General features: G+C 36.4%; 1 protein-coding gene across 3 annotated transcripts in view; it reads left to right on the forward strand.

Annotated features, from left to right (window-relative positions):
* Positions 1-18,923, forward strand: part of LOC150095390 (ER degradation-enhancing alpha-mannosidase-like protein 1) — a 409,738-nt gene that overhangs the window by 185,679 nt on the left and 205,136 nt on the right. For all 3 annotated transcript variants that reach the window (XM_090410569.1, XM_090410568.1, XM_090410570.1), the window contains exon 8: positions 10,116-10,236. In XM_090410569.1, coding sequence (XP_090266695.1) covers positions 10,116-10,236 — 121 coding nt within the window. The remainder of the gene's footprint in view (positions 1-10,115; positions 10,237-18,923) is intronic.

An 18,923-nucleotide genomic window follows, 5' to 3' on the forward strand; every position in this document is an offset into this window, starting at 1 on the left:
TTGGTGTGATTAGATATTCAATGTCTTATTATGTTGGTGGGATTATTCTTGAAGAAACTGATGAGGCTAGGGATCTTGGAGTGTTAGTAGATAGGAAGTTGAAGTTCAGGGGCCATGCAGTAAAGATTGCAAATACAACTCAAAAGATAATTGCGATACCAAATGAACTTTGACATATAAAGGTAAGAATGTAATGTTGCCTCTTTACAAAGGCTTGATAAGACCTAATTTGAACTATTGCACACATGCATTTGGTCTCCTGTTTTCTGTGGTGATTCTTATTCAGTAGAGAGAGTGCAAAGGAGAGTGACAAAAATGATATCAGGATTGTGGAATATAGATTATGAAGACAGATTAAGAATTTGTAGGTTGCAGACACTTGTAAACATGAGAAAGAGGGGTGATATGATTGACACTTACAAACTTCTGAAAGGGTTATACAGAATTTCAGTAGAGGAATATTTTATTTTGTGGAAGGTGGGGAAAGGATGTAAGGGCAGGCATCCATGAAAATTGAGAATGAATGCTAGCAAGAAGGAGGGTAGGGGTAGATTTTTATCTCATAGAGTAGTGCATGATTGGATTGGATTGCAGTTTGATGTTGTGTGTACAAAGAGCGTTAATGAATTCAAGAATAAGTATGACAGCTGGTGCGAGTAGTATGGCCTCCCTCGATAAGTTCCTGACTCCCTGGAGGTCTCTCTCTTAACAATAATAATATACTACCACTGATTTTCTGATATTTTTGGTTCCAAATCATCCATTTTGCTGTTCTAATATCATGTAATAATTCACACTACAGTTCTAACCTAATTATTCCTCTGTCATGATCTCCCATGTATCTAAAGCACCATGGACCAGTAGAAACTAAATGTAAAGTAAATGAATTAATTACATTAATTTGCAGTACAATTTTATTAGTATCAATACAACAGGTTTATTAATTATTATTAGTACACCTTCCATAGAGTCAGCAGACTCATCATGGAAGGTTCATTCAACTGACGACATATTTATCAGGATTGCTTAAATGCTTAACATTCCCTGCATTAACAACATATTCCAGTAATGCATTCCATTCACAGACAATTCTCGATCTAAAAAATCTGCTCCTCATGTTCCTCCACCACACTGTTACATAACTTCCAGGGATGGCCTCTGGTTCTTCTTTTTCATCTTTTGCTATCATATTACCTCTTTCCTGCTATCCACTAAACTCTGCAATCCACATTTCTTCAACTTCTTTTCATAACCAGCAGTTATGTAGTCTTAGTCACTCATCTTTGGACTCTCTCTGTCTCCACAATCATACTGAAAACCAGGCACAACCATCTTCCTGTCCCTACATGTTAGACTACTTTTTATCATAGCAGCACTATTGTGTGCATGCAGTCTTTGCAGCAGTTGCAATATGTCCTCTAAACTTCATTCTACTGTCAATCATTACTCCCGAATCTTGAATTTCATTCATTTCCTGCAGTACAGCATTGTCAATATAGTACACAACCTTATATTTTTTTTTTGCACTCCAAAATGCAACACCTTCCACTTATTAATACATAAACTACAGCCACACTCTGGTTATTTTCAAGTCTGTTATTCATATTTTCGTGAAGGGAATTAATATCAGTGCTACTTATAATTCTCCCCAACTTTGCATTGTCAGAAAACAACTGAAGATCCCCAGTCAGTCCACACGATATTTATTTACAAACAAGTTAAACAGTAGGGACCCAAGAACAGAACCCTGGGCATACTCGCATGCCACTGGTTACCCTTCTTTTTTGAGATACTGCTTCCTCATACACAAATTACTGGTATCATTCTGAGAAAGAGAGAGAATCTCCGATACATCTAATATACTATCTATTCCCAACCTTTGCAGCTTGAACATGAACTTATCATTTAGTAATCTAATGTAACACTTTTGCAAAGTACAAGAATATCACTGTATATGACTCTCCCTTATCTAACATATACTTGATAACTTATAATAAAATGCTAAGAAATTGCTAAAACAAGACCTACCCCTTTACAAATCCATCCTAACTTCTGACCATAAAGAATACCATATCCATCAACCTAATCTTTTATTCCTAACCAATCTCTCCAATATCTTGCCTACAACTGCAGTTATATAGACTGGTCTATATTTGGGAACTTTTGTCCTAGAACCATGAACAGAACCATCTCTGCTACATTGTGGAGTGGTACTATTTTGCCTTCTTTCCACTCCTTAGGAACCTGACACACTGTAATATTTTTATTAAATACCCAGGTCAAGGGCATAGCTAACTGTTGTGTACATTCCTTAAGAATACATAGTGATATGTCATCTGTTCCCACAGCCTTATTAATATCTAGCCCAATCAATACCTGATACACATCTGATTCTTTCACTTCCAATTCTCCTAATACTTGTCTCCCTTCTACATGTTGCACAGCATCATTTATACCAGTATGATATGTGCTGATAAATGCTCATTCCATAATTTCACTATATCCTTTGAAGCAGTCACTCTGCTGCCAATGTCACCCTGTCATAATTATTTTTTCTCTTGCTATATAGTGGAAGAATATCCTTGAATTATCCTTGGCTTGACCACTCAGTCCTCTCTTTTACTTTACCTTTTTGTTTCTTTATCTTGCTTGTCACCTTCCTGTCCAGCACTTGATACTCTTCTTGGATCTGATCACCACCAACTGTCTTGTACCTTCTCCATACAATTTTCTTTTCCAGCACAGCTTGCTTCATTTCATAGTTCTTTCATTTCATTCTTACTCTATTTACTCACTTAACTCATGGTATGCAGTTATGCTTTGCTTGTGTCAGATACTTCTTTATGAATTTCCATGCACCATCAACATCTACCCAATATATTAATGCTACTTGACTACAGAGCTTCTGATAATCATCCACCTTATAATTCCACATATATTATCCTTTTCTGGCAACCTTTTCTTGTTTCATCACTTCTGAAAGAAGTGCCTCATGATCACTCTCTCCAACTGGTGGCAGTGTCGATACCTTATTAACAACTACGTCTTGTGAACTTTTCACCAAATCCAAAATATTAAAGCCTCTAGTTGTTTCTGACACATGCTGCTATGATATTTATCCTTCAGCAATTGAACAAACTCACTCACCTTCTTCCTATACATTATCTCCTCCTTCCATTCTATATTCTTGTAATTCAAGTCTCTCAGGAGAGACTTTAATTGCAATTTTAATTCTCACCTTTTTACATGCAACCAACTTGCCTAAACATTACACAGTCAGTATTCTCCACATTTTCTGGCCTATAACAGCATCCTATCACATATACTAGCCTGTTAATTGCAACTTCAACCCCACACCGATTCAATATCTACCCATGTACTATCAACTTTTACACTTTGTGGACACAGTTCCTCTGCAGTCATTAACCTCCCTACCGGCCGAGGTGGATGAAATAGTGAGACCAAATTGCACTTCTTATGCATGTTATTGAATAGGTGTTACAGAATCGTATCCAGATTTAGTTGGACGTCTATAGACGTCGTGGCCAGTTGGGGTGTTAACAGCCCCCCCCCCGGAACACTATGTCTGGGGCTCTTAATATTAGTGGAACTAATCAGTTTCCAAATCTACCAATTAACGATTGCAGTTCCTCTGCAGTCATTAACAGCACTCTCCCCTCACCTTTCATCTTCTTATCCTTCAGAAAATTGTATATCCTTCGATTTCTATTCTTCACATCTCATCATCGTCAGACAACAAAGTTTTACTTATACCAATTATCTTTGTTCATACTGACTCAATCATTGCAACAAAACAGCTCTCTTATTTCAAATGCTCATTGTATTTGCATACAAACATAGCAGTCTCTGTGTCTTTGAGGCCATTCTACCAGCACCAACATTCTCTACTTTAGCTGCTATACACCACATTTCTGTCTTTTGTCAGACAATTCCTGTTTCCCTGATCCTAACTCTGATTGCCATTCATACCTGTCTCATCTTCACCTTTATGCATTCCATCACCTGGTGCTGTTGCAACTACATCTTCAACCTCATATTATTATTATTATTATTATTACGGGTATCTCCATGGAGTCAGTAGACTCATCGCGGGAGACCCAAACAGCAAAACAATATCTGTCATATCTCTTCTTGAATTCATTTACAGACGAAGAGCTCACAACTAAGTCAGGCAATGAATTCCACTCATTCACCACCCTCCAGGCAAAAAACCTTGTTCTGACACCTTTGTTAACCACACTCTTCTTTAATTTCCAGAGATGACCTCTTGTTCTTCCATCACTATCACACAGCTGAAACATTTCCCCTGCATCAATCCTATAAAAACCTTTTAGTAATTTGAATGTTTCTATCATATCCCCTCTTCTTCGCCTATCAACCAATCTCTGCAATCCACAAGCTCTCAATCTATCAACGTAGGGAGCATTTTTTATATCACTCACCAACTTGGTCACTCTTCTCTGAACCCTCTCCACAGCCTCCTCATCTCCAAGGAATCCAGGTGACCAGACCTGAGCACAGTAATCCAAATGTGGAAGTATCAATGCTTTATAAAGAGGAATAATAACCTCTTTATCTCTGGATGTCAGTGTGTTCCTCAACAACCAAGTAATCCTATGTGCAATCTTGGACACCTTAGCAATGTGTCCTCTGAACTTCATCTCCCTATCTACCAATACCCCTAAGTCCCTAGCCTCATCAATCTCTTGGAGTACCTTTCCATCGATGTAGTACACAGCTGGTAATCTTTTAATCCCAAAATGCATGGCTTTACACTTTTCCACATTGAACTGACATCCATTTTCTTTTGCCCATTTTACCAGCTTATTTAAATCCTCCTGCAAACTTTCAACATCAGCTTGATTTTTTATTGCACTACACAACTTTGCATCATCAGCAAACAACTGAATATCTCCCTTTAAGCCGTTTCCTATATCATTTATATACAAATTAAACAACATTGGCCCAAGCACAGAGCCCTGAGGCACACCACTGGTCACCTGCCTCATTCTGGACTCGGCTCCTCCATACACCACCTTATGGTATCTCTCCCTGAGCCATTCTCCTATCCATATCACCAATTTAATATCCATTCCCATCTGCTCCAATTTGCGTAACAATGTTCTATGGGGTATCCTGTCAAAAGCCTTAGCAAAATCCAGAAGTACCACTGTGTAGCCAGTTCCTTTGTCCAACTCAGATGTTATTCTATTATGAGTAGTTAATAGATTGCTAAGGCAGGATCTACCTTTAACAAAACCATGTTGGCCTCTATAGAGTATCATATCCTGATCCACCCATTCTTGAATTTTGTCTTTAACCAACTTTTCCAATACTTTTACCACTACTCCTGAGATGGTGATTGGTCTGTAATTTAATACCGCTGTTTTAGAGCCACCCTTATGCAAAGGAACCACTTTGCCTAACTTCCACTCCCTAGGGACCATACCAGAGTTCAAACTTAAATTAAATATCCAAGTAAGAGGGGTTGACAATTCATTTGCACATTCACGCAACACCCGAGCTGATATTCCATCTAGGCCTACCGCAGTGTTTGCATTTAAGTTTTGCAATATATTTAATACCTCTGATTCTTTAGCTTCAATATCCATCTTCCTTCTGTCATACAACTTGTTTAGATCTGCTCTACTTCTTCACAACTACCCTTTTATCATTAGCTACATTAACTTCTTGATTCTGTGTGGTTTCAGCAAACAATTGCTTCTCTAAATGCCCAGCACCAAACTTATTCAATCCATCAACTTTAAACCATTCCAACTTTCCTTCGAATTCACTGCACAGATTCACACTCTGAACTTCATTTATCTTGAACAGCTCACCATCTTGCTATTCGTTATCTCTATTCTCCTTCTCAGTTCACTATTGTCATATCTAGACAACATGCTAATGATCTTTTCAGCAACACTGTTATCCTTTATCTCTATCAAAAGCTTCTTCAAGACTTTATCAACTTTTTTTTTCACCAAGTCCTTTATGGCCACAACTTCTAATTCTGATGCATGCTCTTTCCTTCTCTGCATAGTGTTAGTCATTTGTTTCATGGTTCCACCAGGAAAGCATGTTTTGTGTACTTTATTCATCATATCTCTAATGATCAAAGTCCCCATACAATAATCCTTTTCCTCTTTCTTCTTTATATTTACTTCCTTCTTCTCATTCCCATCAGCCAATCTGTTATTGACATGTTTTTACTCTCATCTTCCAGATGCCTCATTTTGATTTTCATTTTTACGAACTCTTGCTTCAGCTGTTCTATGGTCCCAACTCTAGCTACCATTTCTGAGCACTCTAACCTCTGAAATCACTTTTTGCATATATTAATGCTTTCCTTTTTTTTATTTTCTCTACCAATCTGCAAATCTTTCACATTTTTTGATGTATACGTGAAGCAATTTTTGCAACGCACCCACTGGGAAGAAATACAGAGCAAAACTCAATCTTTGTGCCAAAGCTTTCTGTTCCACTGACATGCACTTTTTTTTTATGGGTGCTATTTTCAGAAAGCAGAAGCATTAGGAACTAACAAACAAGTAACAAAAACACGAATAAACAAAATTTCAACAACCAAATATGCTGAAGAACTCTTGTATCCAGCATGAAAAAAAAACGAAGCACAATTATATGATAAAGCCATGCTACACACTATTTAGTACAATTCAAATATACCACTACATTCACTCATGACACTAGTGACCATTAAACAGTTATTAAATGGAAATTAAAGGTGAATTAAATGGTTTAATGAAATACATACATAATAGAGTAAAATTGATACAGGTTTATTAGTACTGTATAGTACAGTATAATCAAACAGACTTATTAATTCTCTACTTAAAAAGGATGTTAAAAAGTACTGCTTCGATAGTGGCAAAATTTGGAATTTTTTTTACTCAGATTGTAAAGCTAATGACAAAAGTCTGGAAGTTGAGGGCTCTCTATATTACTGTCTGTTTCATAGTTAACCAATTTATCATGGTTCATTAATGTTGCAAGGACAACAAAAGATCTTAAGTGAAATAGTTTAATGTGCTTTGATCTTTCCATGTGTAATTTTTTGTACCTAAAATGAAATTTCATTAGCTCCTGTTCTGTTACTCTGACTCTGATTCTTTCATCCATCCAATCAACTAAGCTGTCAGTAATAAATTTCATCTACATCTCTTTCACTTTCATCATTGTATCTTCATCACTTTCATTATTTTCATTCATTCAGAACAATAATTTCATTCAGTAAAGTAATGAACAACCAGTGTTTCTTTGATGTTCATCACTTGGTCAGATTTATTAAATCTGCTTGCTGTTCTCTTGGCAGCAAGGTGCCATAACACTTTTTGCATACTCAAGTGACTCATGAACTAGTGCTTTCTCCTTTTATACAATAAATCTTGCAAAGTCACTGCCAACATTTTCATCATGAAAATTATCATGCATCAAGATAGGAATAACTTATGCCAGCATTTGTTTTGTCTTGATATAGTGCATGTGCACTATACATAACATTATCTCTGGAAACCCAGTGAACTAGTTGGGTAGTCATAAGAATTTCCAGTGTGCACTTGTAATTTTGTCCAGTCTAAAGAAGGTGGTGAATCAGCCATTAATGGTGGTGACCTGTAACATACATTATTATTATTTATTTTCTAAGAATACCAACCAGGAAGTATCATATTCAGTATTCTTATTGTGTTTTGAAGTCTTTCAGTATGATTATTTTGTTCTTCCATTCTGATTAGGATAAGGAAGGTTAGTCAGGTAGGAGTTAGATGGATGAGTAATACCATTAAGCACGAGCTGCAGAAGAAGAAAATGCTGTGGAGGGTATATAAAGAGAAAGGTGATCATCAAACTCACGTTGCAGGGGATATGTTATTCTAGTGAGGTTACTGCTTCAACATATGTGACAGGCACAGTGGTGCACCCAGAGGTGGGGCCAAGAGGCCCTGGCACCCCCCAAAGAAAAAGGAAAAAAAAAACACTAGAAAAATTTCCAAAAATCTTTTCCTAATTAAAATTCATTTTTGTTATTTATGTAGTGTCGTATCTTCTATTTCTATACTACTAATGAATTAGCGACATTGCAGATGCTCAGTCATATGCGATGCGTAGTGTGTATTCTCAAATCGTCTACTCGACTCGGCCCCCTCCAAGATTAAATCCTGAGTACGCCACTGGACAGGCAGATGGAGCATGGATGAATTGGAGGTTCTTAGGATATTGTAGAATCTCAATGTAAATACAGCTGTAGGATTAGATGGGATATCAGCTTAGGTTTTGCAAGAATGTGCGAGGGAACTGCCAGTGCCTCTGACTAGGCTCTTTAAGTCTCAGCTCTGGTAGAGTTTCAAGGGAGTGGAAAGAGGGCAAAATAATTCCCTCACATAAGGGAGGTTCTAAGACTGCAGTAGCATATTATTGACTAATCAGTTTCTCAGGAGTGGTGGTAAAAGTACTGGAAAAATTGGTCAAAAAGACAATTCAACAATGGGTGGATAAAAAATGATACTGTATGAGGGGTAACATGGCTTTGTGAAGGATTGGTCATGCCTTAGTAATTTACTGTCTTTTTATAATAGAGTAACAGCAGAGTTGGATAAAGGAAATTCTGCTGGATCATCACTCATTAAGGTTAATCTTCCATCGTCATTCTTCTTCTTACTTGCTACATAATGAAAGAAATCTTTGCAATTTCCTTTGGACTGCTTGGCTAGATTCTTTTCATAATCTGATTTTGCCTTCCTTGCCATGCTCTTTATACCCTCCACAGCATTTTCTTCTTCTGCAGCTTATGCAAAGGCATTTGAAAGAATATTACATGGAACTGTGTTATGCAATTTAGAACAAATGGGGATGGATATGACACTAGTTATGTGGATAAGAGGATGGCTGCTGGATTGATAATAAAAAGTGGTATGTGGAGGGGCAGAATTGAAGCAAAAACAGGTGACTAGTGGTGTGCTACAAGGTTTGGCACTTGGGACCGTTGCTGTTTATTTTGTACATAGATAATATAGGAAATAACTTGAAAGTAAATATTCAGTTGTTTGGTTTGCTGATGATGCAAAATTAGGTAGAGTAATTAATCAAGGCAATGTGGAGAGTTGCAGGACAATTTAGACTGTCAGTATGGGCAAAAGATAATGTTGTCAGTTTAATGTGGAGAAATGTAAAGCTGTATATTTTGGGATAAATAGATTATAAGCTGTGTATCACATTGATGGCACTGTACTGAAATAGATGAAGCTAGAGATCTAGGTGTGGTGGTAGACAGAGAGAGAGAATTAAAGTTTAGAGGACATATTGCTAAGGTAGCCCATAAGATTACTTGGGTATTGAAGAACACATTAACAAGTAGAGATAAGGAAATTGTTATTCCACTTTACAAGACCTTGATACATCCACATGTGGATTACTGTACTCAAGTCTGGTCTCTTGGATTTCTTGGGGATGAGTAAGTGGTGGAAGATGGTGAGTGGTCTGTGGTATGTTCCCTATGAAGATAGATTGAGGGTGTGTGGATTGCAGAATTTGGTTGATAAGAGAAATGAGGGGATATGATAGAAACATTTAAGTTGCTTAAAGGGTTTTATAGGATTGACGCAGCGGAAATATGTCATCCCTGGAAGTTGAATAGAGGTGTGGTTGGTTGGGATGTGAGGACTAAATTTTTTGCTTGGAGAGTTGTGAATGAGTGGAATGGGTTGCCAGAGTCAGTTGTGAGGGCTTTTTCTCTTAATGGGTTCAAGAAGAGGTATGATAGATTGTGTGGATAGTTTGGGTCTCCTGCAATGAGGCTTTGGGCTCTGTGGAGATGCCCATATAATGATAATAATAATAATAATAATTTTTTCATATCAGGATGATTAAAAAAAAAAAAAAACTATCGTGTGCATATAAACATAGCAATGCTTCATCCAGGTAGGACTGAGTTGTATCTTTCCAGTGATATTGGTATATTTTAGTGTGTGTGTGTGTGTATGCATATATATATATATATATATATATAAAATTTGTTTTTTATTGATATGTTATTTTTATTTTAAAATTTGAAATGAAGAAACTTTGTAATATATTAGGAGACCGCATTGTAATAATGGTTGTGGCGAACATCCTTTATACGTGAATGTCAATATGCTTGATGGTTCTACCCTTACATTGTGGATAGATTCTTTGCAGGCTGCTTTTGCAGGAGTGCAGGTAAGGTGAATTATACATGTATTTAATCCCAAAAACAAACAAACAAATATAAATATTGCATGTTTTGAGAGTTTATTGTCTTTTTCACCTTTTCACCATTCCAGATCTATGATAAGGCTATTAGAAACAAATATACTGTCACTTTGTGTGTGAATATATATGCTACTATAAACTGTTAGTCTTAACTTAAGCTCCTTTATAACATTGCTATTTTAAGTTCAAAATCGTAACACTGGGAATTTTAAACAATTCCTTGTATAAATTGTTTACTAGCAGATGGCACCAAAATCCATGCATTGAAGCTATTCATTCACTGAATGCAGACAATTATTTTTATTATCTAGTAGAACAATAGCCAAACAGCCATATCTGAGAGCTACTTTTCGTGACAATAAGGTACCATCCTGCCCACTTAAGAACTGAAATGGAAATATATATATGTGTATGTATGAACCAGAAACTGCTCATGATGTATGGAAGATTAACTATTTTTAGTATAAAATTTTTGCTCATCTTTATAGGCATCTTTAGTATGAAATGAACAGAAATACATATATTCATAACAGATAAATTGAACTATGCAGCACAGGCATGCACACACTCGTATTTCAGTATGCCAGCAGTAATCATTTATTACTAGAATAAATAAAAAAAAAATAAAAGTCTGGTAATAATTGCCCTTATTGCCTCACTAAAACACGAGCGTGGCATTGTTGATGCATATAAACACAAAGAGGGAGAGTTTTTTTTTTCCTTACATCTGGGAGATGTAAGAAAAAGAAAATGATTCTGAATAGTATCATCAATTCCATATTAGAATATAAGGAAACCAGAATGTATGAGTAAATTTTATACAAAATAATTCATGGTATTGGAATTAATGATACTATTTAGAATTTGAAAACATAACAATATTAACATAAAGCATAAAAATTTGAATTGTTTCAATGGTCATAATTTTAGGAAGTTATCTTATGAAACAGATATCTTATGATATCTGTTGAGTTATGTTTTATTAACTTGTTTCAAATTAGTGAAGTGTTGAAGATTGCTCTTAATGATTGCGATATGAGGATTGGTATAAAGGCATATTCGCAATGTAACTGCTGTAATCCCATATATTGGTACTATCTCTAATCATGTTGCTAAAATACTTTCACAACATCCCCATAAAGCCAATTATGAAGTTATTCTTAGTGTGATTTCAAAAAGACTTTTGCAATTGAAAAACAACCTGGAGTATGCAAAATGTGCTAGTGTAGAAAGTAGTACTTTCTTCTCTATAACCCTAGAGAAGAAAGTGACCATTCCATAGAAATCCACATTAAATAGGGCATTAGTATTGTTACACACCAGTGTGTTTGCAAGATATAAAACATGCATTCACAGTTAAGTAATGAAATGGACTGGGAAAACATCTGCATTACATTCTAAATATAATAAACTATTGTAATGAGAAAGTCTTCAAAGAATCTACAAAGGTAGTCTTATTACATGGTTCTTGGAACATGAAGCAAGATACCAAGCTACATTGGAAAATCACAATAAAATTTTGCATGCTATTAGACTGCATTGTGAAAGTGCAGAAAGTGGGAAGGGAACTTTTATGGAAACTACACTAGTCAAATTCAAAGGTTCGCAGCAGTTGGGCACATAACAGTATGTGAAATGTCTGTGAAATGGAATTGTTTGTGTTATACAATGACATTACTTTCTTTCATATTTTCCTTCATACTGTGAAGGAAAATATTGTCTCGAATTCAGAAAGAAAATGTATTCGTACGTTAAATTGCTCTTGAATCTATTTTATCTGATAGCTTTCTTTGTACTTAATTCTTGTAGTTGCTGAAAAAAATATGACAAAGTATGTTTTCTTGAAACTAGTTCATTATATTCCTTAAGTGAGAAAGTCATGTTTAATGACTTTCTCACTTAAGGAATATAATGAACTAAAGTGAGAAAGTCATGTTTAATGTATAACTGAATCATGTCTTCTTAAAATCCTAACATATTAAAAATAAAATTTATGTAGTGTGCAATGAGATAATCTCTGAAAGCTTATGTAAGAAAACACAAGATATCTGCTGAGAAGTGGAAGTCTTTTATAGAAATAACCATTCAGGAAAATACCTCTCTTAGACCACACATGCATGATATTAAATGTACAGTAGGCTTACAACCCTTCATGGTTGCGATTAACATTAAAAAGGAGATTGGTAAGTTCACCTTTTGTTGGTGTGAAAGAATTTCTGATTTCATCACATAAAAATATATTAAAAAATGCATTTATAGGATAATTTCTTAAATAATTCACTGTGCTGTTCCACTTAAAGTGGACTATAAAATATATATATTTTTTGTTTGCTTTCAGTGTATTTATTTTGAAATTGTCTAATTTTTAATCCAAATTAAAACTGCATCACTGCTGACCAAATGTTTAGTTTCATTTCATTTGAAGTTTATAATATCATAGCTACTCCAAATTTTCCTTTTTCTTCCCTAAAATATTTTGCACTTTTCAAGCATCTCATCATTTTGAACAGCAAGATGTCATTTTTAACTCACTATTGTAACATGTAAAGGGTGTTGTATTTTCAGGGAGGATAAAGGGAATAGGAAAGGAGGTTGGGTATTGCTGATGATAGCTGAAGAATTACAACCAACAAAATTAGAAGTTAAAAAGGATTTTAGGTCTGGGGAAAATGGTTCATTTGAGGCTGTCTGCTGTGAGATAGTCAGTAGGGCAAAATATATTGTTGGGTGTTACTATAGTCCACAGAAAGATGTAAATGCCAAATATTGGCAAACATATGGTAGACTAACTATGGGGACATAGAATGGAGAGATGAAAGGCAACATGGCAAGATGGAAGTGGAATTTATACAGTTGTTAACGGATAATTACCTGAAAAAGTATAGAGGGGGACCAGGAGTTTAAGAGTGCTGGATCTGGTTATTACATCAAAAGATGTATCCATAATTTTGAATGGACTTGGTGTGTGGAGACTGGAAAAAGTGTTGCTGAATGAAGTGAAAATGGATGTGCAGAACCAGGGAAACTAGAACTACCAAGGAAGGGGTGGGAGTGGATATGCAAACTTCAGTGAGACAGTTGAGTGTAAAAATGTACATAATGTAACCGAGCCAGCACTAAGGACAAAAAATGGGAATGGGACATTTAGAATAACGCATCAAGATAGGGGTGGGACAAAGGGATCACTGCATTTCATGTATACTAATGCCAGGAGTATTAGGAACAAGAAGGAAGAATTTTTGGCCTTGATTGGCTCTTCCTGGCCACAGGTTATTGGCATTAGTGAAACATGGCTGACAGAAGATGATATAGTTAGTGGGATAGAATGTGTGGGTTATAGTGTGTTTAGGAGAGACAGAGAGAATAAAATGGGGGACTGGTATTATTGATGATAGCTGATGAACTGCAGCCAAGGAGAATTGAAGTTGTATCGCAGGATAGTGAAAAGAGCTCATTTGCGGCTATTTGGTGTGAGATTGAGACTGGCAGAATAAAATATACAGTTTGGTGCTGCTATTGACCAGGTGATGGAATAGATGGTGGAGATATGCATAAACAAATTGATGAAATGAGTGGAAGGAGGGTAATTGTTATGAGAGATTTCAACTATGGTAACATTGATTGGAAGGAGAAGAGGACACATGTGAGGAAGGAAATTGATTTTATTCAATTATTAAGGGATAACTATCTAAGACAGCATGTAATTGAAAATACTAGGGATGTGAGAGTGCTTGACCTGATAATAGCATCTCAAAATTTGACTGTAATGAATATGACCATATTGCCACCTACTGGTGAGAGTGATCATAAGGTCTTGACCTGGGAGGTGGCTAAAGGTGTGGAATTTTCGATTAAGACAGGGTATATGTGGAATTACCATGCTAGCAAGTATGACAAGCTTAGGAGATTGCTTGGATCAGTGCCATGGCATGTACAACTGCAAGGGCTGGACGTCGATAGAGCATGGGAAATGGTCAAGGAGCATTTACAGGAGGTTATGGCTGATTGTATACCTAGGGTCCGAATAGTAAAACAAGTAGGGGTTAAATGGATGAATAACACCCTTAAGCTTGAGCTGCAAAAAAAAAGAAACAACTGTGGAGGGAATTTAAAGAAAGGGGTGATCTTCAGGCACAAGAACGGCATAAACTGCAGGCCAGAAGGCTAACGAGTGGTAAAAACAGCAAAAGCTGATTATGAAAGGAAACTAACTATGCAAGCAAAAGAGAATCCTAAACAGTTCTTTCAATATGCTGCAAGCAAGGAAAAAACTGTACATGGCAAAATGATTTTAAAGAATGACGATGGTAAGGAGGTCACTGAACCAGTCGATATAGTGGAGTTACTGAGCGCGCACTTTGCAAAAGTATATCATCCAGGTGGTGACATTGAAAAAATGAAGGAACCATTAGTTTATACGGGAATTGTGATAAATGAAGTGGAGGTGAATAGTCTATTACAGAACCTTAATGTGAATACATCTGTGGGATTGGATGGTATACGGGCATGGGTCTTGCGTGAAGTGGTTAAAGAATTATCAGTGCCCTTGACCATGTTGTTTAATCTGAGTCTCGGGTCTGGTTTAGTCCCGAAGGTGTGGAAAGAGGGGAAAATAGTTTCACTGCATAAAGGTGGATAGAGAGATGAAGTTTAGGGGGCACATTGCAAAAGTAGCTAAAACAGCTCATCAACTCACTTGGTTGTTGAAAAATACCTTGACGAGCAGAGACAATCATGTTATTGTACCTCTGTACCGAGCTCTGATAAGACCTCATCTCGACTACTGTGCCCAGATTTGGTCACCTCAGTTCCTTCTTGATGGGGAGGAGGTGGAAAGAATCCAGAGGCGAGTGACTAAGATGATAGCAGGTCTATGGAATGAACCATATGAGAACAGGTCGAAGATTTGTGGGTTGCAGAAACTAGTTGATAGGCGGAAAAGGGGAGATATGATTGAGACATTCAAATTGCTAAAAGGATTCTATAAGATTAATTCAGAGGATATTTTTGAGATTAGGACTGGTGATAGGAGAACTAGGGGACACCTATGGAAGCAGTTGGCAAGAGTGTGGTTAGCAGGGGTGTTAGAGCTGGATTCTTTACTATTAGAGTGGTAAATGAGTGGAATAAGCTGCCAGTGTCTGTTGTGGGTGCTATGACAGTGAGCGAGTTCAAGGCAAGGTATGATAGATACTGTGAGAATGTCAAATAGTTGTGTGGACATGGAGTTTAGGGCCTCCCTCGATGAGTCTAAGGACTCCCTGGAGTAGCCTGAAATAATAATAATATTAATAACCAAGGTAGATACTCTGCCTCTAGTCGGACAGAGTGCCCATGCAGTCTTGTTCTGGGAAATTTCTAAATACGTGGAATTTTCTGTCAAGAAAAGGTTTATGATGAGCTATAAAGCAGGTAATTATGACAGACTTAGGAGTCATCTTGGAGGGAATATGAAGAAAAAGGGTAATCAGCATAATCATGAGCAATACAAAGTGCAAGCAAGAAGTGTGACTAGTTCGATAAAAAAAAACAAAAAAATACATCCAAATCAGATAATGAGAGAAAATTAGCTAAGCAGGCCAAAATAAATCCATAGGAGTATTTTTTATGTAGCCAGTCAGAGTAAAATGGCTATGGTAGGATGTCTTTAAACAACTCTCATGGTAGAAAGGTGTCAGAGACAAAAGAAATAGTTGAATTACTGAGTGATAATTTTGCAAAGATGTATTATCTAGGTGGAGAATTTGCTGATGTGACAGAGACACCTATCAAAATTTAGGTAGATGAAAAGGAGGTGTTCACATATTGAAAAATACGAATGTGAATGCAGCATTGAGACTGGATGGCTTGTCAGCCTGTATCACTAATGCTTCACTAATGCACCATATAATAAGGATTTCTATGGACTGGTGACTTTTTTCCCTAGGTTTTCAGATAATTCTCTCTCTAGGATCTCCTCATGTCTCAGGACTTGTGACCTTCCTGATGATGCTTCACCATTTATTTTCCCCTGTGTTTCTCTTATTGCTTGTTCTAGTTTAAGTCCAGTGATTCTTGATATTTTGTTAATCCATCTGTTGGGGGAGAGGTTTCCCTCTTTTTCTTTTCCCACATGGTTTCCTCTGGATGATTATTTTTTCCAGGCAGTTGTTTTCCCTTGCATAAGTGTCCAAATTATTGCACAATTCTCTTGTCAATTATGTTTATCAGTCTTGTGTGGATATTCACTTCTTCTAAGATACTTAAGTTTGTTTTTCTGTCCAAGACACTCTTAATATTCTTCTCCAGCACCAGAGCTCAAACGCTTTAATTCTTCTTCTATCATCTTTTGATTGTCCAAGACTTGCTAGCGTAGAGAAAGATCGAAAAAAACTAAGGTTTCTACAAGCTTAATTTTGGTCTTTGTGGAGATGTGCCTGTCTTTCCATATCTTAGTTAAATCAGTCATTGCTTTCTTCTTAGCTAGTGCTATTCTTCTTATCTCTTTTTTACATCCATCTTTTTTTTTTTTTTTTTTTTTTGTTATTATCACTCCAAGGTAGTTGAAATTGTCGACAGTTTCAATTCCTTCTATATCTATCTCTTCTGCATTGTTTAAAATCATTATTTTGGATACTTTTTGAATACATTATTTCAGATAATACATTTTGTATATTCCTGATATATAAAACTTCCTCAATTGCAGGAAATTCATAAGGCTAGGACCTAATCATAATGGTGGACAGAGAGTTGAAGTTCAGAGGACATATTACAAAAGTTGGTAAAATAGCTGAAAGGATTACTTGGATGTTGAAAACCATGCTAACAAGTATAGATAGGGAAATCATCCCTCTCTATTAAGGTTGTGATTTGGCCACATCTTGACTACTGTGCACAGGTTCAGTCAACTGGGTTTCTTGGTGACCAGGAGATGGTAGGAAGATTCAGAGACAAGTGACTAAGTTGGTGACAGGTCTGCAGGATGCTCCCTCTGAGGATAGGTTGAAGTTGTTGTTGTGCAAAATTTAATTGATAGGTGGAAAAGAGGGGGCATTACAGAAACTTATAAGATATTACAATTTTATAATTTTTTTTAAATTACTAGAATTTTATAAAATTGATGCAAAGGAAATTTTTCAATATGTGACAGATAGAGGGGCCATTGAAATTTTGTGAGAGTGTGGTTAGTGTGGGGTGTGCAGACCAGATTTTTGTTGTGGAGATGGTGGATGAATAGAATGGATTGTCAGAATTAGTTGTGAGTTCCCTGACAGTGAATGAGTTGAAAGAGAGGTATGATAGGTTCTGTGTGTATAATACTTTGTGGGTGTCCAACGATGAGTCTCTAGACTCCATGAAGATACTGTATCATAATAATAAAAACATTACTATCACTAATGCATGAATAACATTACTACCGAGAAATGCTGCATATTCAGCAAATACGTGATCAATTTCCTGATATGTACCCTCAAGAGATGTTCAGGCTACTATGACAACATTACATGATTAAGTTTACATTATTAATCTCCTATACACAATTTTCTTCCAAATTAATCTATTACTTGTGAATATTCCAATATTGTTAGATCTGACAATATCTAACAATTGAGTGAATCAATTTCACCTAGACCTTGGTTTTCTTTTGGTCTCTTTCCTGCCATCTTGGCATCAAACACCTGTTTTGCTAACCTTTCCTCTCCCATTCTGTTTAAGTGACCATACTATCTTTAAATGACCATATTGCTACCATTCAAGAATGTGTAAGCCCTGCTTACACATTCTTGAATGGTAGCAATGTCAAGTTCCTTTCTAATATCTTCATTTTTAATATGATTCTGCCATTGATGCCATCTGTTCACTCTCCACGTTTTTCTCAGAACCCTCATATCTGTGGTTTCTAGTCTTTGATTGAGTGCTTTATTTCTAATCCAACTCTCAGATCCATAACATAAAACTGGTTTGAACGGTGTCTTGTATACTGCTAGTTTGGTGTTTTGCCTAATTTCTCCCAGTGACCTGTATTTCCTTCAATTCTACCTGCTCACTTACAACTTAAATATAGACTATGTATTGCTCTGTATAATCTTCCATTTACCCCATACAATTGTATTGTTTTTAAAAACTTTTCTCTGGACACCTTGTCATATGCCTTTTTCAGATTTACAAAACTTAAGTACAGATCATTGTCACATTCCCAAGATTTCTCAACTGTTTGTCCTAAAGTAAAAATCTGATCCTGACAACCTCTATTTGGCCCAAATTAAGCTTGTTCTTCTCCAAATTTCTCTTCCACGATCTTGGTTCTGTCACTGCTTGTTTCGTATAACAGTCTTTCAAAGTAATTACTCCTCACATCTAGGATATTCTAGGATGATCTAGGATATTCGGGGTGCTTAAGGGTCAAAGCTGTATAACTGAGAGGAGACCTCCACATAGCCTTTAAAGGAATGCGGAGAACCGACCAGGGCTTCTGACCTAATGTCCAATCCTCACCTTCTCGTGGTGCACCCTGTTGGGTATCTACTTTGATACTGAACGAACGAGGATGGGCTGGCAATTTGGTATTTAGCCGACCAAATTGTATTCTTATTGGTTAAACCAAAATAAAAAATGATGGTACAACATGACAAAATTTCATGCCGGCTGGGGCGTCGCCCGGTTAAACAAGGCCC

The sequence above is a fragment of the Typopeltis vanoorti genome, chromosome 20, assembly GCF_054136105.1.
Source record: "Typopeltis vanoorti isolate ZY-2024b chromosome 20, IOZ_Tvanoo_1.0, whole genome shotgun sequence".
NCBI lineage: Eukaryota > Metazoa > Arthropoda > Arachnida > Uropygi > Thelyphonidae > Typopeltis > Typopeltis vanoorti.